The following is a 21,478-nucleotide window of genomic DNA, read 5'->3' as shown; positions in this document are numbered from 1 at the left end:
CTTCTTTTTCAAAAGGTTTTAGTTTTGGTATGATGTTTGCTGTAAGTTTATGGCTATTTGGGTCCTTCTTTTGGTTCCATATAAATTTTTGGAGTATTTGTTCTAGATCTGTGAAATATGCTGTTGGTATTTTAATAGGGACTGCATTGAATCTGTAGATTGCTTTAAAAAATGTTGATTTTACCAATCCATGAACACGGTATATTCTTCCACTTGTTTATATCTTGCTCCATCTCTTTTTTCAACATCCTATAGTTTTCTGAGTACAAGTCTGTTACCTCCTAGGTTAAGTTTATTCCTAAGTATCTGAATTCTTTCGTTGCAATGGTAAATGGGATTATTTGTTTAGTTTCTCCTTCTGAGAATTCATTATTGGTGTATAAAAATGCCATCAATTTCTGGGTGTTAAGTTTATATCCTGCTACATTGCCAAATTCATATATTAAATCTAGTAATTTTTTGGTATAGTCTTTAGGGTTTTCTATGTACAATATCATGTCATCTGTGAATAATGACAGTTTTACTTCCTCCTTTCCAATATGAATGCCTTTTATTTCTTCTTCTTGACTGATTTCTGTGGCTAGGATTTCCAGTACTATGTTGAATAAGAGTAGTGAAAGCAGAAAGCATCCCTGTCTTGTTCCTATTCTTAGAGGAAATGCCTTTAGTTTTTGCCCATTGAGAATGATGTTTGCTGTAAGTTTGTCATATATGAACTTTATTATGTTGAGATATGATCCCTTTATTCCCACTTTGCTGAGAGTTTTATAAAAAAATGGGTGTTTCCCTGGCCAATTTGGCTCAGTGGGTAGAGCGTCGGCCTGCAGACTAAAGAGTCCCAGGTTTGATTCCCAGTCAGGGCATGTGCCCGGGTTGCGGGCTGGATCCCTAGTGAGGGATGTGCAGGAGGCAGCCGATCACTGATTCTCTCTCATCACTGATGTTTATATCTCTTCCTCTCCCTTCCTCTCTGAAATAAATAAAAATGTATTGTTTTAAAAAAGGGTGTTGGATTTTGTCAGATGCTTTTTCTGTGTCTATTGATATGATCATGTGATTTTTGTCTTTCAACTTGTTTATGTGATGTGTCACTTTTATTGATTTGTGAATATCAATACCAGCCTTGCATCCCTGGAATAAATCCTACTTGGTCATGATGTATGATCTTTTTAACATATTACTGGATCCAATTTGCTAATATTTTGTTGAGGATTTTAGCATCTATGTTTATCAGGATATTGTCCTATAATTCTCTTTCTTTGTAGTGTCTTTGTCTGGTTTTGGAATTAGGATAATGCTGGCCTCATAAAAAGAGCTTGGAAGTGTTCCTTCTTCTTGGATTTTTTTTGAATAGTTTGAGAAGTATAGGTGTTAGTTTTTTGAATGTTTGGTAAAACTCCCCTGTGAAGTTTGAACTAGGGCTTTTGTTTGCTAGGAGTTTTTAACTACTGCTTCTATTTCATCAGTTGTTACTGGCCTATTCAAGTTTTCTGATTCTTTCTGATTCAGTTTTGGGAGATTGTATTTTTCTAGGAATATGTTCATTTCTTCCACATTGTCCAGCTTGTTGGCATATAGTTGTTTATAATATTTTTTTACAATCCTTTGTATTTCTGTGGTGTCTGTTGTTATTTCTTTTTTTGTTTTTCTGTTAATCCTCACCTGAGGATATTTTTCCTTTTTTTTTTTTTTTTTTTAGGGAGAATGAAAGAGAGAGGGAAAAACAGAGAGAAACATCGATGTGAGAGAAACATATTGATTGGTTGCCTCCTGCATGAGCCCCTACCAGGACCTGGGCTGGGGAGGAGCCTTCAACCAAGGTAAGAGCCCTTGACCGGAATCAAACCTGGGACCCTTTCATCCACAGGCCAATGCTCTACCCACTGAGCCAAACTGGCTAGGGCTCAGTTGTTATTTCTCCGCTTTCATTTCTGATTTTGTTTACTTGGGTCCCCTCTCTTTGTTTATTGAGGGATCTGGCTAATGGTTTATCAGTCTTATTTACCTTTTCAAAGAACCAGCTCTTTGTTTCATTGATTTGAAAGATCTACCCAGTGAAGTCAGCAGGGTGTTAAAGTCCCCCACTATGACTGTATTGCTGTTGATTTCTCCCTTAAAGTCTCTAGAAGTCTTTAAAATATATTTAGGTGCTCCTATATTGGGTGCATATATGTTTACCAGGGTTATATCCTCTTGTTGGATTAATCCCTTTAGTATTATGTAATGGCCTTTGTTGTCTCTTGTGTTGCCTTCATTTTGAAGTCTATTTTGTCAGATATGAGTATTGCTACCCTAGCTATTTTTTCATTTCCATTTGTCCAGAAAAATTTCCCCCCCATTCCCTCACTCTCATCCTGTGTGAGTCTTTTGTTCTGAGGTGGGTCTCTTATAGACAGCATATAATTGGGTCATGTTTTTGTATCGATTCAGCTACCTTATATCTTTTGATTGGAGCATTTAATCCATTTATATTTAAGGTTATTATTGATAGGTACTTATTTATTACCATTTTAATTCTGTATGCCTATGTTTCTCTCTCTCTTTCTTCTCATTACAGCAGTCTCTTTAACATTTGCAGTGCTGGTTTAGTGGTGATAAAATCCTTTAGCCTTTTTTTTTTTTTTTGTCTAGGAAGCTCTTTATTTCACTGTCTATTTTGAATGATAGCCTTGCTGCATATAGTAATCTTGGTTTCAGATCTTTGCTTTTCATTACCTGGAGTACTTCATGCCATTCCCTTCTGGCCTGTAGAGTTTCTGTTGAGAAATCAGCTGACAGCCTTAGGTGAGTTCCTTTGTAGGTAACAAATTGCTTTTCTCTTGCTGCCTTTAAGATTCTCTCTTTGTCTTTAATTTTTTGCATTTTATATATATGATGTGTCTGGGCATGGGCCTGTTTGGGTTCTTCTTGCTTGGGACTCTCTGTGCCTCCTGAACTTGTATGACTTTTTCCTTCACCAGGTTAGGGGATTTTTTGGCCATTATTTCTTCAAACATGTTCTCGATCCTTGCTCCTTTTCTTCCCCTTCTGGGACACCTAGTATGTGAATATTATTACGTTTCATGTTGCCCCACAGCTCCCTTAAGCCGTTTTCCTGTTTTTTTAATTGTTTTTTTCTTTTTTCTTTTCGGTTCTTTGATTAATTTTTTTTCTACCCTGCCTTCTAATTCACTGATTCGATCCTCAGCTTTCCCTAATCTGCTATGTATTCACTCCAATGTGTTCTTTATTAATGCTATGTCATTCTTTATTTCTGACTGTTCTTTTTTCATAGTTATTATGCTGTTGAACATCTTTACTATCATTATTCTGAACTCTATATCAGATAAATTTCTTATCTCCATTTCATTTATCTCTTCTTCTGGAGAATTTTCTTGTTTTTTCAATTAGGGTTTTTTTTTTTTTTTTTTTTGTCTCTCCATTTTGGCTACCTGTTTGGGTTTGTGTCTATGTATTAGGTAGATTTGCTATGACTCCTAATCTCTAATGCAGGACAGTGTCAGATGCTATTTCTGATTGCCCTATTTGGGGCTGCCAGCAATCCACAGCTAGTGGCTCCCTCTGCTTGGTCCTTCCAAGATGTGCACCAGGGTCTGCTTTTCCTAGCCCCAGGCCCAGAAGGAGTCAGGCAAAGACTCAAAGCCTCCAGAGATCTGCAGTCTGATTGTTTTCAGCCTTGATTGGCCTTGGGCTATGTACCACAGGGTAGGACCAGAGTTTTCCCAACAGGGTGTGGCAACTGTCTTTTCCCCAGGCCAAAACCACCTGGATAGCAAAGGTCTGTAGGAGAAAGATGTTCTCAGCAGCATGAGGGAATGACTCAGCACAGGAAACCAGGGTGGCTGCCCTCCAAGCACCAACCCCAAAGTCCCCAACTCTGGACTCTCCTCACACAGCTCCAGTCCACTCTGCCTTCCCTCTAACAGAGCCCAAGGTGAGTGGCTACACACAAAATTTTGTGTGTTGGCTCTTTAAGAGTGTGCCTGCATTTTCAGCTGTCTCTGGCTGGCAGACAGCAACCCTGCTACTTTTCACAGCTTTCTCAGTTCTGGTGCTCTGGGCTATGGAGCCCAGTTCTGGGTTTAGATCCCAGAGTTCTCAGTGGGAACCCCCCACAGCTGAGATATCCCTACCGGACCTTCAACTGCTGTCTGTGGGAGCCCAGCCACCCCTTTCAAATCTTTGCCCTTCCTACCAGTTTCTACTTTCTGTCCTTGGTTATCAGGGTTCTCTCCAGCAAGTCTTCAGTTGATTTTTCACGGTGTTTTTTCTGTATTTGAGTTGTATTTCCAGTTCATCCTTGGAGTGTCAGTGTAGCTTTCACTTATTCTGGCGCTATTTTTAATAGAAATATTTCCATTTTAAAATATCCACAATCATGGTAGCTCTCTTGGGGAGGCGAGCATCTGGGAACCCAGGCTGGGCAGGCTGTGTCCAGCTGAAAATAATTTTGGTCCTTGGAGAAGGCAGGAAAGTGGTATAGAATATGGGGTGATTTTTTAGTTTTAAAATATTTTGAAAAATTATGTTACATTGTCTTTTAAATTATAAAATGTAATATTAAGCATATGGCTTTCTTAAATTTATGTTTCAGCTTTGGGCTTGGAACCTCCTTAGCTTTATTCTTGCCTCTTCGTTTTGTCTTTAGTGGCTTCCTGGAAGGTTCCAAGAAATCTATGAACTAGAAATACAAAGGTCCCACCTCTTACTCCATCACTCTGGTGGTGCGTGTCCCATGACCGCTGATGTATGTGCCCACAACCCTGGGCCTGAGTGTGTTTGGGGAAGAAGAAGCTTGTGAGAGGCTTGACAATGAATTGAATTGTTAATTTTTAAAATGCTGTAATGTAGTCTGCTCCAGGGAAGAAAACTGGGTGGGCCATGACATCAAGCTGACAACAGAGAGCCACTGGAACTCCAAAAAGCCTGTCCCTGCAGCCTTAAGAAAGAGTGTTTTTGTGTTTGGGCATTGGATCAGGGCCATGTTTTTACTTTTCATGAATATTTTAGTCTTCAGCTTCCTCATTTCTTAGCTGCTGATTTCATTTTTCTGAGATAGTTTACTTGCCCAGTGACCCCAGGGCAGTCCCATATCTCAGTTTCAAGTGTATTTTCTTTCTTTCTTTTTTGTTAATCCTCACCCGAGGATATTTTTTCCATTGTTTTCTAAAGAGAGTGAAAAGGAGGGAGGGCAGAAAGGAGAGCGGAGGGAGGGGATGAGAGACAGACAGACAGACATTGATGTGAGAGAGACACATTGATTAGTTGCTTTTTGCATGTGCCTGGACCAGGAGCAGGAATTAAACCTGCTCTTGACTGGGAATCAAACCTGTGACCCTTTGGTGCTCAGGCTGACACTCTAACCACTGAGTCATATCAGCCAGGGCCCAAGTGTGTTTTCATAGGAACTACAGGATGGTCTTCTCTGGGGCCTACTGCTGGGACGGTCTGCTGTCCTCCCTATAGTTCTAGCCTGGGCTCTGCACCCCCGCCTACTCTCAGTCTATTCTTCACGGTATAGCTAGAGTCATCCTTTAAAAACCTAAGTCAGCCCATGGGAGCCCCTGCCAAAGACTCTTCTAGCGTCCTACAGCATGGGCACGCCCTCTGCTCCAGCCACACAGCCAGCTTGTTCCCAAGCACACTTCTCCTGGGCTTTCGCTTTTGCTGGTCCCCAGCCTGGAGCATTCCTCCCCAGATACCTGCCTGGTCCAGTTTTCCCATGGTTGGGGTTTCTCCTTAAATGTCATCTCCTCAGAAAAGGTTTTTTTTGATCCTAAATCTAGAAGGCTGTCCTGCTTCTCTCTCCCCTTTCCTCCTTTCCTGGGTTGATTTTTCTCCACAGTGCCTATGACTACCTGTCACTGTATTTCTACTTGTTGATCTACTGTCTGTCTCCCCAGGTCTGTGAGAGCAGACGTTGCCTGTTCTGTTCACTGCTATCTCCCCACCATAGCTCATGGTGTAGTAGAGGCACAATAAATATTGTTGGCTGACCAAATGGACCCCATATCACTTGCGTTCTTTGGTGCTGAGATAACCTGTTACCAGTTTGATGCCTTAGGAGCTTCTGTTACTCACCACCCCATTTCAATAACTTCCAATAGACGCCGAGCCCATGCCTCTCTCCTGAATGGCACACTTAATTGCCTCCCCAAAGGCTCCGCTTGGGTGTCTAACAGGTGTCTCAAACTTAACATGCTCCAAATTCAACTTTTGAATGTTCCCCATAAACTTATTCTGCACAGCAGTTGGTCAATGGTGACTCTAGCTTTCCTGGCCAGAAAACTTGGAGTAATTCCTGACGTCTGTCTTCCTCTCAGACCTCACACGCAATCCCTCAGGAAGCCTGACCTTGCACTTGGTTCAGAATCCAGCAGATTTTCCACACCTGAACTGGGACCAGAGCAGTCCCAGCACCATCGCCCTCCCTGTACGGCGGGGCAGCTTCCTCATTGGTCTCCCTGCTTTCACACTTGCTTCCCCACAGACTAGCTTCACAGAGCCCTTGAAAACACAGGTCAGTCCAGAATAGGCACATCTATAGATGGAAGGCAGAATAGTGTTGCCTAGAGCTGAGTGGTTAGGCGGAAGCAGGAGTGACTGCTAACGGGTACAGGGTTTTCCTTGGGGGATAAAATGCTCTAAAATTGATTGTGGTGATCCATGCAGAACTCTCGATACATTAAAACCATTGAGTTGTTTAAAAAAGCAAATAAACATATTTTTCAACATTAAAATAGTCATATCTTGTCCCTTCCCTGCTCAGAACTCTCAGTGGCTCTCATTTCACTCTGAATTAAAGCCAAGGCCTTTTTGATGCTTACTAGGGTCTCCCTAACTTGGTCCCCATTACCTGCCTGACCTTTCCCTACATCCCCTTCTTTCTTCATTCCACCGGGGCCATGATGGTCCCCTGATGTTCCTAGAACTTGCTATGCTCCTTCCCACCTCAGGGCTTTTGTTCTTGCTGTTCCCTCTGCCTGGAATGTTCTTCGACCACACATCCAAATGGCGCATGCCTCACTTCCTTCAGGCCTTTACCCAAACCTCACCTTTCCAGGGAGGCCTTCCCTGACCATGCTGCCTTATTTAATAAAATCCTGATACTTCCTATTCCCCTCCCCTGACTTATTCTCTCCCCCTTTAGAACTTATTGTAATCTGACATTCCATGTATTTTACTCGCTTATCATATTACTGACTGCCTTGCCCACTAGAATGTAAGCTCCGTGAGGGTGGAAATTTTGTCTGTTTTGCCCCCAAGAGGACTTCTGGCACATAGAACAGGCCTGACACAAGCACTTCAAGTGTTTGTGGAATGACAATGATGGATGGGATGACAGGTGGCAGGACAGCAATCTGCTGGGAGCAGCCTGAGGCTGGAGCCTCCCAGCTTAATCCCCAGAGAAAACCCTTGGGTGGGCAAAGCCCTGCATTCACTTTGGGCCTGAATCATGGGAATCTTTAGCACCAGGAGCAGCTGCTGACATAGCAGGAGGGTGAATTGTATAGTATTTTTGAGCCTTAGTTTCCTCATCTATAAAATGGGGGTTTTTAGAGAACCTACCTCATAAGGCTGTTATGAGGAAGCAGCTAGAACAGTGCCAAGGACATAGTGCTGGATAGTTATGATTCTGACTACCCAGGGTGTGAAAGAGAGGTTGTACAATGAGGAATAGGAAAATGAGAGACAGAGGACACAAGGAGTGTGTGGGGCAGGGAGGCAGAGTGGATTTCAAAGAGAGAGGAGTCGCCCCGAAGAGGCAGCAGAAAGAGGCCAAGATGAGTATGGAAGGGAAGGGAGGGAGGTGTAGATCTGTCCTGGGGGCTACACAGGGAGGCCAGTGAAGGAGGAGGCAGGCAAGGGGGAGGGGAAGGGATAGGAGGGGAAAGTGGGAGTCCTTAAGAGCAGGAACAATGCCCTATAAGCCTCAGCATCTAAAGTTGTACCCTCACAGGGCTTGGTGCACAGGAGGAACTCAGAAGATGCTTTCTGACCGTGAATGCCAGTAGGAGCCATGAAGCACTGCCTGTCCCCCCAGCCTCCTGGCTCTCACTCCCATGTGTGCTAGTGGTTGCCAAGGTTACCTGCTGAGCTGCTCCTGCAGTGCCTTCAGCTCCCTCTCCTGCTCCTTCAGCAGCTGCTCCTGGTGCCGGGCTTGCTCCTTGGTCTTCTGCAGCCTATGTCTGAGGGTCTGGGGGAGGGGAGGAAGGAAGAAAGGAAAAAGAGGGTCAGAAACTCCAGCCCAAAAATGACTTGACAAAGGACCCCATGAGACTTCAGACCATGTGAGACCACCCTTGGGTGGAAGGCAGGACTGGGGATAACACTGGGAACTGTGATGCCTGGCTCTGCCCCTGGGTGAGCATGGAGCCACCATGTCTTCCTTCATTGAGGGGTGGAAGTTACAAAGCTCAAGGACCCAGAAGACTCTGGCTAAGGAGGAGGCTGAAGGAAGGCTTATAAACAGTCTTGGGTGACCTCCAGAAGACCATCTACAACAAGAGCAACTAGTTGTGTTCTGCAACAGTAGGATTTACATATTGGCAGGAAACCTGCTGAGAATGAGAGCTATGAAACCCAAGAAAAACAACTGCCCTGGAGAACTGTTGGAAAGGTATCGCAAATGCAAATGTTTTTAGGGGCAAGGTAGCAGTATTGATGAATAAAATGAGCCTGGTATGAGGCAATGGGCAGAGGTGGGGACTATGGTAAATTTAAGAATGCATATCTTTCAAAAGACATCCTCAAATAACAATAATCCTAATCCTGTATGTGCTAATAAATATTGATCTGTGGGCTGGAATGATCCCCAGGCTACCATTGAAGACCTCTGACTATGGGCCACTTTATATTGGGGAGAACAGACAGGTACAGAGCTCAACTGCTCTCACCTTGACCACATCCTGCAAGGCCACCTCTGCTTGCTCTTCCTTCCTGGTCACACTGGTCACTCCTGTTTGCTCTTGTGGCTTCTCTGTGGTGGAGCCTTCCTTTGTTCCCAGGCCCTGAAGGATGCTGGGCTCCCCTAGAATGCTAGGCTCCTTGTTCTCCTGCCTGTTGCGTGACATGGAGCCCTCATTTGTTCCTCTGGGGCTGGAGACCAGCAGCCTCTGGTCGTGACCCCACTCTGCTTCCCTTTCATGACTCCCTTCTGTTGTTCTTTGACCCTCTGTACTCAGCGTAACCCCTTGGCCCTCACCCTCTGTCCCTACCACCTCCTTCAGAGCCTGACTGGCCCTCTCCCTTAGCCCCTGGATGCTGGGTGTTGAGTGTTCCAGGCAGATCCCTGTCCGTGGGGCTCCCATCTCCTGGTCTTGCTGTAGCTTCTCCCTCTCTGGTTCCCACATGCTGTGGGGGGCCCTGAGGCTCCTGGGATCTTCTTTCTTCTTTTCCAAAAAGGGAGGAAGATGCCTGTGTTGCTGGGACGTGGGGGGTCCAGCCAACCGGTCTTCCCCTGGTGCATCTCGCAGACAGCTGTCTTGGCTGGTGTGTGCCTCCTCTGGCTGGACTCCTTTGGGGCTTCCATTTATAGCTGAGATCTGCAGAGAAGCCCCAAACCCATCATCATTCTTCTCAGCACCAATTCACCAAGCTAGTGCATAGGAAAATCCACAGCCCTAATGCAACAAGCTTGCTAAATATATGGATTCCCAGGCCCTCCCACTGATCAGCAGATCTGAGGGAGGGTCAGGAATCTGAATGTTAACACCAGGCAACCTGATCCCAGACCCCAGCTTTGACCTGATCAGGGAGCAGCAGTGCTTCTCTTCTCAATTTCATTTCCTCCCTCACCGCTAGCTCACACCCTTCTCCCTCCTTCATTTCTACCTTCTGCATGAATCTGGTTTCCCCTAAGTTCTTCCCACCCATCTCCTCTGATCTTTCCCTCCGAACTTGACTTCTTTATATTTTCTTGTCTGCAAAATGGGAATAATCATACCTGCCTTGTAGGGTTGTGACGAAAACTTAGATTGACCAACAGTCTGCTAAGAGTCAGCTGTGCCAAGAAGCCTTCTCTGGACCCCACGTCCCCCTGTGCACGTCTGCATCCCTATGCTTCACATGTCATGTTGCAGCATATTCCTTTAGGGTCTGCCTCCCTGAACAGACCTGGAAGTCCTTCAGGTCAGAGACTGAGTCCTCATAGTTTCTGGACCTGGTGCCTGGAAGCTGGTGGGGGTGCAGGGCGAGCATGTGGAATGATTATAACTGCAAACTACCACTTACTGAGCACGTGGCAGGAGCCTTGCTCTGTGCTACACATGGTCTGTCTCAAAGCATCCTCACAATCACCTTGCGAGCATGGCAAATAATTTGCTGGAGGGCCGTGGTTAGTAAGGGCTGGAGCTGGGATTTGAACCAGGTGATCTGGCTCTTCATCAACCAGTCTCTGAACTGAATGAGACATTTGCAAATTATCTAGAAGAGGTTGTTTCCCTGGACTGTTTCCTATAAGCTTCTGGTCACCCTCTCTAGCAGCTCCTCCTCCCCTGGGCCCCACTGGCTTCCGCAGATGATGTCAGCCATCCTTTTCTCTCCCTGATACCCCACCACTTAGGAATATGAGTCTTCGCTTCTATGGGTCCCCAGTCCCCAGGTCCACACATTGGCCTTTCTGTCTGTCTGTCCAGTTGGCGCAGGGCTCAGTTATTGCTCAACCCGGGGGGTCCCAGCAGAGATGGAGAAGAGGCAACTCAGAGTGAAGGTCAGGCAGAAGCACCTCCTTTGGGGAGTCTTTGGTTTTTCTGGGTCTTCCCTGTGTCCGGCTGGAATTAGAGCAGCGGGACCTGAAAGTAAAAGGGGCAGAGGGATCCTGGACCTCTCTCCAGAAGTGGTCTTGGCTCTTGGATGCAGGATATCCTATCTTTCCAACCACCCATTCATCCCACCACCCTTTCACCTTCCTTCCCCCCAACCCTCGTGCATGCATCCCCCTCTTCATCCATCCCTGCACCCCCACCCTCCTTTTATTCACCACCCCACCATCCATTCATCCTTCTAACACTCTATCCCAGCCACCCAACAACTTTTTAGAGAGTATATTCTATGCAACATCAAGGGGCATCATTAGATTATCCTGAAGGCTAGGGAGGTGGAAATTCAGGGGCTCAGAAAGCAAGAAGGAAGGGAGAAATGGATGGTGCTAGAGGCTGAGGGCTTGGGGCTTGCTTGGGATGGGTGGTAGCTGTGGCAGCAGACATGAAAAGAAGCTTCCCTCTAAGTGTATCCACTCACTCTGAGAACATGGGCCAGGCCCCATCCAGGTCCGGGTGCTGCAGATCCAAGTCGAAAGCCACCCCGTTGAGAGCATAGAGGGAGTCCAGGATGTCCTCCTGGAGTTCAGGGCACACCAGAGGGCTCCGGGGGCCATACCATTCCCTGTGTTCACAGTGATCAGCATCCGTGGCCTTTGGCCCTTGTGCTGTTGCCACCCCCAACCTCAGAGAATCCACCTCTGCTGCATACCGTAATGGGACAATTCCCCAGGCAGGGCTGTGGCCCTTGGGGAGTGAAGGGCCTAAGTATCATGATGAAGTGTCATTCATGACTGGGCTTCTAACCTCCCATCTGCTCTTTCTTCCTTGACTTTCCCCTCCTCTCTCTCATTTGATATTAAACCATCCTTGTGGGGATGAAGGGGGAATTTTCTTGAAGGAGGGACAGTGGGCTCAGGTACGAGCAGGAGCATGCCCCACCTGGTGAGCTCTGGGTTCAGGAGGCAGAGCTGCAGACACTCGGCCAGCTGTCCGTGGGCAAGGCAGAAGCGGATGAAGGCACGGCCTTTTCCCAGAGGGGTCTTCAACTGCAGAGCACACAGGGGACAAAGTGGGGTGGTGTTAGGCCAGGGGAACTCAGCCAGCACAGAGAGGGCATGGGTGGTCGATGAGAAAGGGTGTCATGGGACTTGAGGCTATGGGAGGAAAGGGTGGCTGGAGTGGTGCTGAGGACAGCACTAACGAGAGTTGAGGACCGGTGCGGTGGGGCGGCAGGGGGCGGGGGGTGTCTATGGTCAGTGGAGCTGGGATGGATAAGAAAAGGGCCTCGGGCAGGCCTGGGTCCCCTGGCCCCCAAGTGATCCCCATCAAGGACCTGGTGGCAGGACCCCATCATCCTGGGGCCAGCCTGCCTGCCACTTGGCCCTGGGTACCTTGTCCTGTGAGTGAACAAAGAGGGCTGGCTCTGTGTTCCCCCGCTGCTGCCTTAGGGCAGTGCAAAGAAAATCCCAGTAATCCTTCTGAGGTCTCAGGAAGCTCTTCTGCTGTTTCTGGTCAAACTGGGAGCAAGAGGAGGGAAAGGAATTATAGAAATGCTTCCTCCTAGAACCCACCCTGTGTCCCAGCATGCTGAGCGGACACAGGGCAGAGGGGCAAGGGCTTGTGCAGACAGACCTGGCTCAGGTCCTGGCTCTGCCCTTACTGGCTGTGTGGCCAGGAGCAAGCTGCTTGACCTCTCTGAGACTTCAGTGTTCCCATTCATTCATTCCAGAAATACTTACTGAGCACTCACTATGTGCCAGACTTGTTCTAAGTCCAGGGGAGACCGCAATGAACAAACTGACCTCATGGGCTTATATCTTGGAAGGGGAGACAGAAAATGAACAAACTGAAAAAGTAAAGATATATACTGTTAGATAGTACTGACTGCTAAGGAGAAAAAATAAAGCAGAAAAAGGGAATAGGAATTGGGTGGTGTGTGCACGCATGTGTGTATGTGATGGTATGTATGTGTGGTGTATGTGATATGTGTGTGTTAAAAATTTAGATGAGGTGGTTAGAGAAAGCCTTACTGAGGAGATACTATTCAAGTTGAAATCAGAAGGAAATAAAAAAGTGTACCATCTAAATTTGTGGGGGAAGAGCATTCCAGGCAGGTGAAATAGTACGTGCAAAGGCCCTGTGGTGGGTGCATTCCTGGTGTGCTTTAGAAGATCAAGGAGGCCAGTGTGACTAGAGGGCAGCAGATGGAGGGCAGACTGGCAGGAGACTCACACATATCCATACCACATATACACAAACCTCACACATTCACACCCATACCCACCCCCACACCACACACATACACACACATAATCAGGTAAGTAGGAAGGGTGTACGTATAATATGGGGGATGGGCAGGTCATGAATCACTTCAGGGGATTAGAGTGAGAATTGCATAAGGTGAGCATGTAAAGGCTTAGCCTGGCACATAGTACATGCTTAGTAAAAGCTAGTGATAGTGATGACTGGGGCTCTAACCAGCAGCAAGGAGGGCCAGCTCTAGGACATCTGTGCCTCTGAAACTGTAGTCCTCAGCAGGGTGGTTTCCCCCAGCCCCACCCTGCCCCAGCCCTGCCTCCCCACCCCTCCCAGGCTACATGAGTGAGGTTAGATGTCAGGAAGGTCTTGTTGACTGAGGGGGACAACGTGGTGCTGGTAGCAAAGGAAGGGTGGCTCTTCCCTCAGGATCTGGGAAAGCCCTCATGGTTATCTGAGCCTGGAGAGAGAGGAAGGGAGGGGACCCGAGGGGAGGACAGGGTAGGAAAGGGCAGGGCCCCACCTGCAGCAGCCGCTCCAGGCAGCCACAGAGTCCATGCAGCTCAGCGCTGGCGTCTGTCACCCGATGCCCACCCCCGTAGCCCTGGAGGATGGCAGAGACAGCAGCTGTGAGGAGGATGGTGGATATCAGACATCAGGCAGTGAGGTCTCTGAGGCTCCCAAGACCCCTCATTTCTCCCTCAGTTCAGTCCCAGAAAATCTCTCACCTTTCAGGTCCCTGGTGACCTTGAGGGCAGCCCCCTCTTCTGCCATGAATATTTGAAATGATATGATTCCTATGGCTCTAGAAGTTCACACTGGAAGGAGCCTCTGGGTTCGGCTGTCCGATCCTCTCCTTACACGAAGGAAGAATCAGCCTAGAGAAGGAAAGGGATGGCTCTAGGGTCACAGTGAGTTAACTGGTAGAATAAAACCCCAGCTCTTTCTTGTAGGCCAGTGTGGGAAGGTGATGGCGTGGCCCCCACTTAAAGAGCAGTTCCTGGTGCCTGACATCTTTGTCTCCCTCAGTCCCCACAATAATCCTAGCAGGTTATCAACTCCATTTTAGACAAGGTGAAAAGGGGGCTCAGAGAGGGTAAGTCTTTTACCCAACGCCACAAAGCTCTAAGTTGTGAAACTAGAATTTGAACTCAGGTCTGTGTGCCCCCAGGGCCCGTGCTCCCAGCCCTGACTTGATGTGAGTGAGCCTGTTAGTGTTCGTGCCATATGGATGCTGGGCTGAGGGACCGTCACCCCTCTTCCCATAGGGAGCCTTCCCAGAGAGTCATCATCCTTGAGACACATTCTCATCCTTTCCTGATCCCCAGCTGAGCGGAAAATATGCATTCTTTGGGGAGAGGGAGGCAGAAGTAAGGCGAGGCCAGAGAGCTGGGAGTGGGTGTGGGGAGTGGGACACCTGATTTTAATCCTGCTGCTCTCTCCCAGTTAAATCTCAGCTTGCTCCCCTTCCCCCAGTGGGTCCTGGAACTCAGAGAGGAATATTGTGGCCCCTGAGGGCCAGTGGGCTTATTCTGAGAGCCTGGAGTAAAGACTGGGCATGGGGTAGGAAAGACTGGGCATTGGGTCTTGCCTCCCAAGCTGTGGTTGGTTGCTGGAATTTGGGGGTGGGTGAAAGTGAAGAAGCAGTGGGGCACAGTGGAGAGGATAGGATGGGGAAAAGGAGAGTAAGGAGGGAGGTTGGGTGGGGGATGGCATTCAGGGAACACTGAGCTGGGAGTCAAGGGACATGGGTCTCCATCGTGGCCCTGGAATTCACTGTGACCTTGGGCACGTCACTCATCTTTCTTGGGCCTCAGTTTCCCCATATGTAGACCAAGGGTTCAAATTTAGGGTCCCTGAAGTCCCTTCCAGACCAGACTGACTATAAATCCATGAATACCTATATGCATCTTGTCCTGTCCCTCACACCCATCAAGATTCCTCAGCTTCTCCCTCCTGGCATCATTTCCCTCCTCCAGCCTCCCCCAGACCCCGGAGTCTATCTGTACTCACCTGGGAAGGCCTGGCTAGTGGAGGCATGGAGAGCGGGTGCTGCAGTCTGAGCCTGCCACTTGTGGCTATAGTCCTTGCACAGCTCTCAGAGTTTGCAGCTTGGGCGGGTGACTCAGGCCCAGGCCAGCACTCTGGAGGGGAAACCCTGCTCCGAGGGGGAGGAGCAGAAGACTACGGGGAGAAGTGGCAGAGGCAAGGTCAAGGGCAGCAGGGCAGAATGGCTGAGATGGGGATGATTAGCTGGCCAAACACGGACTCATGCAGGTGTGGGGAGCAGCAACTGCTGCTGTTCAAGTTTCCTTCCCTTCTCATCACGGCCCCTTGCTTTGTCTTTCTTCCTCATTACCACCAGGTGGCGCAAAGAGGCTGGGATGCTGCCCGCTCTGATCGCTACCAGTTTTTTAAGGCCACTTGGAGTGTGATGCAGGTGGGGAGGGGAAGGCAAGGGCCCCATCACCTGTCTCTCTCCTCCTCCCTACCTCAGTCTCTCGAGGGGGTCCCCATCCTTCCAGTCCTGGTACTCAGCCCTAAAAGGAGGGAAGTGACCCTTGGTGAGGTGCTGTCTCCAGGAATGGGCCAGGTACGCTGCCCAGGTGGGCTGTGGCCCTTCCACCCTGGGTGTGCTCTGCCTCCTTGAGCTCAGGTCTTCCCACCGCCTGGTCCTCGCTTTTCTAGGCTGGGGTGACCCAAAGGCTAGTGCTGGGGGCAGAGAACAGGGAGCAGGCACCTGGGAGGACACTGTTCACAAACCCCAGGAAGCTCACGTGAGCCCTGGCGCGCGCCTGGCCCTGCTCTCCTGCGCCACTCCCGGCCTGTCTCTCCCCCTTCTGGACCTGGTCGCCCGGTGCAGAGGCTCTGTCTCCCCTTCCTGTCCCCCGCGTCCCTGTCTCCCCCTCATTATCTCTCCTTATCTGCTTCCTGCCTCTTCCGTCGCTCCGTCGGTATCTTTCTCGCCTTCCAGTACTCAGCCGGCCCGCGCCCCAGCCCCCGGGACCCTGCCACCGCCCCTCCCCGCGTCCCCGCCCTCGGGTCTCCCTCTGTCACTGGTTGCTCCCGGCGCCCGTGTCACCGCCCCTCGTCCGCCCCGGACTCCCCCGCTTCCAGGCGGTGCCGCCGAGAAGGCTCCGGGAGGGGACGGGCTGGGGGCGTCGCCGCCCCCCTCCCACGTCGGAGGCGCCCTGGGCTGGGGGGCCGGGCCAGCTCCCGGGGCGCCCGCGTCCCTTCCCGGCACAGGCCCGCGGGGCGCCCGGCCGGATGGGCTGCACCGTGAGCTTGGTGTGCTGCGAGGCGCTGGAGCCTGGGCCCCCCTGCGGCCCCCAACCTCCGGGGAGCCCCCCGGGGAGCTCCCCGGGCCCGGCGCTGGGCCGGTGCTGGGAGCCCGGGGGTTTGGTTCGCGCCGAGAGCAGGCGGCTCCTGCCTCAGGTAGGCACTGCGGCGATGGGTGGGGGGAGTGGGTGGTGGGCAGAGCCCAGCTCACCTGAGACAGGTAAGGAGCCAAGCCAGGAAAGAGGTGGGCAGTAAGGGCAGGCTGCCCCAGGGGGATGGGTTGGATTAGGACCAGGTGAAGGCACAGAGTTAGGTGAGGTCTCACCTGGATTGCTAGTGCCCTTGGGAGGAGGGTGATGTAGCACCTGACCCTTAAAAGGGCAAATAGTTCAGGTGGGGTTTAGGAGCCCTTCAAGACGGGCAGGGCTGGGGAAAGGCACTGAAAGTGTTCATTTCACCTGAGCTGGTCCTGGGTGTCCCTCCTGGGAGCTGTGGCTGTTGTCCCTGACCAGGGCTCTCTAGCCAGGAGGGAGGGGCCTTCTGAGGCAGGGAGGACCCCACCAGAGCAAGACTGCCCTGAGGATGGTGGGGGCAGCTGGACCCTCACTCCTGCATTCTCTGTCTGGGTAAGTCTTGGAGCCTTGCAAGTGGGGAACTGACCCTCGGGGTGGTGACAGGCTGGTGTTTGTTCTGGTTGAGGCATCTGTCTGGGAAGCACCAGGTCTGGTACACGTGTGGGCACTAGGTTTCTCCCAGGAGGAGGAGAGGGAGATATTTGGGGTCACTGGGGACTGTACAGTTTGCTCTAGGCTCCCGGCATAATCCTAGCCTACCTCCCTGTTCGGGGCTGTGAGAGCTGCAGCCTTCTAAGATTTGTTGGCTGTGCGGGGTTTGGATTATGGTGCTGCCTTATATCTCTCCACTTGGGTACACAGTGTGTGAGGGACTCAAAATGTAGTTATGGCTACATCCGAGCTCCCTTCTCCCCCTTCACCGGGGTAGCCAGTGAGGCCAGGTGTGTGTGTGTGTGTGTGTGTGTGTGTGTGTGTACTTGTGTATGTGCGTGTGCTTGCACACACATGTCTCAAAGTGATCCCTCTGCCCCACTTGCCTGGATGCCCCTCAGGGCACAAATTATGGCATATTCATGGTTGTATTCCACAGTGCCAGGCATAAGGCTGTACTTATAAACAGAACTCTCTGTCCTTCCTAAGTGTTGGCCAGGTCATCACCATGGTGACAGACCACGGTGAGGGACACGCCTGGGGTGTAGCTGTTGCCTGAGCCCTTGCAGTGGCTGGTGGCCTGAGCCTAGCTTGGGGCCCAGGGGCAGGATGAGGCCTGGGGGTGCTGGCTGGGGGGCGTTGGCTGCTCCTCCCAGACTGCTGCTTCTCAGTCCTGGCAAAGGGGCAGAGGGCCAGCCAGGGAAGGTGGTGTGGCAGAATCCCTCCAGAGGTCATCCAGGCTCCTCTTCTTCCTTAGAGCCTCGAGTTTTCAGGGGAAGTGATTTCACAGCCCCTCTTCCTTATCTGTCTCTATCTTAGACCCTTCTTTTAAAAAAAAAAAAATTTTTATTGATTTCAGAGAGGACAGGAGAGGGAGAGAGAGATGGAAAGATCAATGATGAGGGAGAATCATTGATTGGCTGCCTCCTACAAGCCCCACACCAGGGATCGAGCCCACACTGGGACATGTGCCCTTGACTGGAATCAAACCCGGGACCCTTCAGTCAGCAGGCTGATGCTCTATCCACTGAAACAAACCAGCTAGGGCCCCAGATATTTCTTGACTTTACTTTCTCTGTTGGTGGGTCTCCTTGATTCCCTGTCTCCCTACCTCTTCCACTCCCATGCAGCCAGCTGTGAGGGAGGTGCCAGGTGGGCTGAGGGACAGGCTGTCTGCTGAGATGGAGGAAGGAGCAGGGCACTGGAGGTGGGTGATCAAGGAGAGGGGAGGAGAAGGGGGAGGGGAGTGTGTGTGGGTGTGTGACAGCCATAGGGACAAGGATGGGGACGAGTGTCTGTCTGCATTCAGATGAGCTGGTTTCTGAGCTGCCTCTTGAGAGAGCCTGGCTCTCACCCATGACTCACTCCCTTCTTTATCTGCAGGACTATACTCTCCATCCAGCCCCAGCCTGTGCCCACTGCCCCCTGGCTCTGGCTCCAGAGGTGGGGGCTGTTGCTGGCTGCTCTCTTCCTTGCCAGCCCCCTTCACCTCCCATTCATATTACAACTCTCATGACACTTCAGTGACCTAGGAAAGAGTAGCCAGGCGACCGTCTCACTAGAGGAGGTGTTTTACCAAGTTCTTGTGGACTGTGGAGGATAAACATCTCTTGGGCTCTCAGCCCCCCTGGGAGTCAGGGCTTAGAAGCTACTCAGGCATCTGGGCTCCCAGCCAGGGCACTCCCACTGCCATCCTGCCATCAACATGCCACCATTCCTGCCACAGACCATTCCCCTCCTCCTAACCCCCATCCCCATTCCCCAGGCCAAGCTCCTCTCCTGGGGTCACAGGCTGTGCTCAAATCACCTGTCCCTACCCCCAGCCTTTCCCGTCCTCTCTCCACTCTGGGCAGCCCCTTCCTGCCAGGCCCTACTGCCCTCTTCTCCTGCATGCTGTCCTCAGTCTTCCCCCTAAGCAGACTGTCCTCTGCACAGACCACACTGCCCTCTCTCTGCTTTCAGGCCCCATTGCCCACACCACTTCTGCCTGTCCTGAATCTGTGACCTGCTCCTCCTCTTTGCTCCCAAGCCCCTGAGCCCCTGCTCTGGATTATTGGAGCCTGGAGGTGTGGTTCTGTATCCCTCTGGTGGCCTCCTCCGGGTCCTATGATTGCCATACACACTGAGCCCTCCTCTGGCAACATATGCCAGCCTGCCAGCCTCAGGAGAACGGAAGGTGGGGCTTGGCATTCCTCATAAGCATTCCCGCCAAACCTTCTCTGACCTGGGCGCCAAGGGGCCTGGAGGGCATCTCCAGGTGCCAGCCTCGCCTCCTCACTCTCTGCCGTGTCCCAATACAAGTGCGTGCTTGTCGGATGGTGGTGGGAGCAGAGGGAGGGAGACTCTAGGCTGCTTCTACCTTTTCTCTCCGAAAGCCAGTCCCTGGGGTCAGTTCATCTGGCCTCTGTCCAGTAGCCCAGAGACCGGCTGAGTTAGGAGATCCCCAGGAGGCAGGTGCTGCAGCCTCCCCTGCCTGCTTGTTGTGGGGTCCTACACTCCTGATGGAAGCACTGGGTCTAATCCAGGCGTCCTCAATCTATGGCCCGCGGGCCACATGCGGCCCGCCGAGGACATTTATCCGGCCCACCGGGTGCCGCTGCCTGTCCTGCTTAGCAGCCGACTCGTCCCGGGCCTGCAGTGCACATAGGAATTTGTTCATAGTTGTTTTTTTTTTAAACTATAGTCCGGCCCTCCAACGGTCTGAGGGAAACAGTGAACTGGCCCCCTGTTTAAAAAGTTTGAGGACCCCTGGCTCTAATCTAATGCCCTCTGCTATGGTTGCATTCCTTCCTCTCTCTAGTTCTATAAATCATAGAATCCCCAGTGCTGAAAAAGGACCTTGGTGAATCCTGGGAGGTCACAGATCTATTTGAGAATCTGATTAAAGCTATGGCTGCTCTTGCTCAGGAAATGCTCATGGACATGTCCACACATACACAGCCACTGTACACACACACACACACACACACACACACACAATGTCATACATCCCCTCAAGCCTACCCACGGTCCTGATCCCTCCAACCCCTGCATGTCACAGTTGAGCACACTGAGGTCCAGAGGAGAGAAATGACTGGCCTGAGGCGACACAGTAAGTGACAGACCAGGACCACAACCCAGGTGTCCTGACCCTGGACATGTGGGAGTTCTGTTCCCAGTGGCAACTTTTCCCTTCTCCAAATGCTACCTGTAAGACTGGACCTGGCCATTCATTTATTCAACCAGCATTTATGTTTTGAGTTTTTTGGTATTTATTACCTTAGTTTTGAATAGAATTTATTTCATTGTAAGTTTATGTATTTTAAAAATGTTAATTTTATTGAGAGATAATTGACATGAAACATTGTATAAGTTTAAAGTGTAAGGCATGTTGATTTGACACAGTTATATATTGCAATATGATTACCACAGTAGTATTAGCTAATAATTTTATCATGCCACATTATTCTTTCTTTTTTATGGTGGGAACAAGTAAGATCTAGTCTCTGAGTCAACAGGCATTTTTGAGCGGCTGATCTAAGCCAGGCACTGAGCTAGGAGCTGGGGATAGAGCAGGAAAGCAGACAGCCCAGTGCTTGCCTTCAGAGGGGGTGTTAATCCAGTGGGAGAGATAGAACAAACTCAACAAGTGATTGCACAAAGACAGAGATTACTGGAAACAGTCCTAGGGAAAAGGATGTTATAGGAGATACCAATGGATCGGAATTAGATTGAGAGCTGGAGGAAGTGGCATTTCAGCAAGGAGCCCAAGTGCAAGTAGCAGTTAATGAGGACAAGCATCTAGTAGTGGGAACAGCACACTTGGAGGTCCTGAGATGGAGAAGAGTTGGGAGTTCTTATATCATTTTACAAAGGCTCCCTCTGCCAGTTCCAGATTCCTCCTAAGCCCTGACATCCATGTGGTATGTGTACGGATGGGAAGGGGTGAGAGGCAAAGCGGGGCGACCTCGGGGAGGTGGTCACAGTCATGTGGTGAGTGATAATGGTGGTTCGAGTTAGCAAGGTGGTGGGCCATCAGGAGGGCTCGGTGGAGGGTGAGGCCAAGACTGATTTAGGGGGAGAAAGGACAGGACTTGGAGGTGGGGTGGGAGGGAGAGGTAGAAAGGATTCCCCTCATCTTACAAAGATGGTAGCTGATAAGGCTTCACCAGGCATCCCTTCATTTGAGTTCACTGAAGTGTTTCATAACACAGGAAGTACATAAACTTCACGTACCCAATGTACGCAGCACTCAGTCAAGGAATAGAGCATTGCCCACACCTAGAAGTCTCCTTCCTGTCCTCTTCCAGTCCCTAATTCCCCTCTGACTTCTACCAGCAAAGATTTGCCTGTTATATAGAACTTTCTATAAGTGGAGCACACTGTATGTGTTATTTTGTGCCTGATTTCCTTTGCTCAACATTATGGTTGTGAATGCCGTCCATATTCTTGTGTGTGGTGGTAGATCATCCCTTC

The 21,478-nt window shown here is 50.1% G+C and overlaps 2 protein-coding genes across 7 annotated transcripts in view; one reads left to right on the top strand and one right to left on the bottom strand.

Moving 5' to 3' along the window:
• RUFY4 (RUN and FYVE domain containing 4) overlaps nt 1-13,877 on the bottom strand; it is a 28,202-nt gene extending 14,325 nt beyond the window's left edge. The window contains exons 1-8 of the mRNA XM_080668707.1: nt 13,748-13,877; nt 13,543-13,646; nt 12,155-12,280; nt 11,703-11,809; nt 11,242-11,385; nt 10,727-10,793; nt 8,898-9,545; nt 8,091-8,197 (exon numbers count right to left, since the gene is read on the bottom strand). Coding sequence (XP_080524833.1) covers nt 8,091-8,197; nt 8,898-9,545; nt 10,727-10,793; nt 11,242-11,385; nt 11,703-11,809; nt 12,155-12,280; nt 13,543-13,646; nt 13,748-13,793 — 1,349 coding nt within the window. The 5' untranslated portion in view covers nt 13,794-13,877. The remainder of the gene's footprint in view (nt 1-8,090; nt 8,198-8,897; nt 9,546-10,726; nt 10,794-11,241; nt 11,386-11,702; nt 11,810-12,154; nt 12,281-13,542; nt 13,647-13,747) is intronic.
• Nucleotides 13,878-16,151: 2,274 nt separating this feature from the next.
• The window catches only part of TNS1 (tensin 1), a 222,010-nt gene continuing 216,683 nt past the window's right edge, over nt 16,152-21,478 (top strand). For 4 of the 6 annotated variants that reach the window (XM_080669590.1, XM_080669588.1, XM_080669585.1 and 1 more), the window contains exon 1: nt 16,152-16,454. In XM_080669590.1, coding sequence (XP_080525716.1) covers nt 16,287-16,454 — 168 coding nt within the window. In that variant the 5' untranslated portion in view covers nt 16,152-16,286. The remainder of the gene's footprint in view (nt 16,455-21,478) is intronic. The other 2 variants (XM_080669587.1, XM_080669586.1) reach the window with 1 other exon arrangement.

Source organism: Plecotus auritus, assembly GCF_963455305.1.
Source record: "Plecotus auritus genome assembly, chromosome: 5".
Classification (NCBI taxonomy): Eukaryota; Metazoa; Chordata; class Mammalia; order Chiroptera; family Vespertilionidae; genus Plecotus; species Plecotus auritus.
Note: the sequence above shows the minus strand (reverse complement) of the source record. Positions and strands in the feature narration are given on the sequence as shown.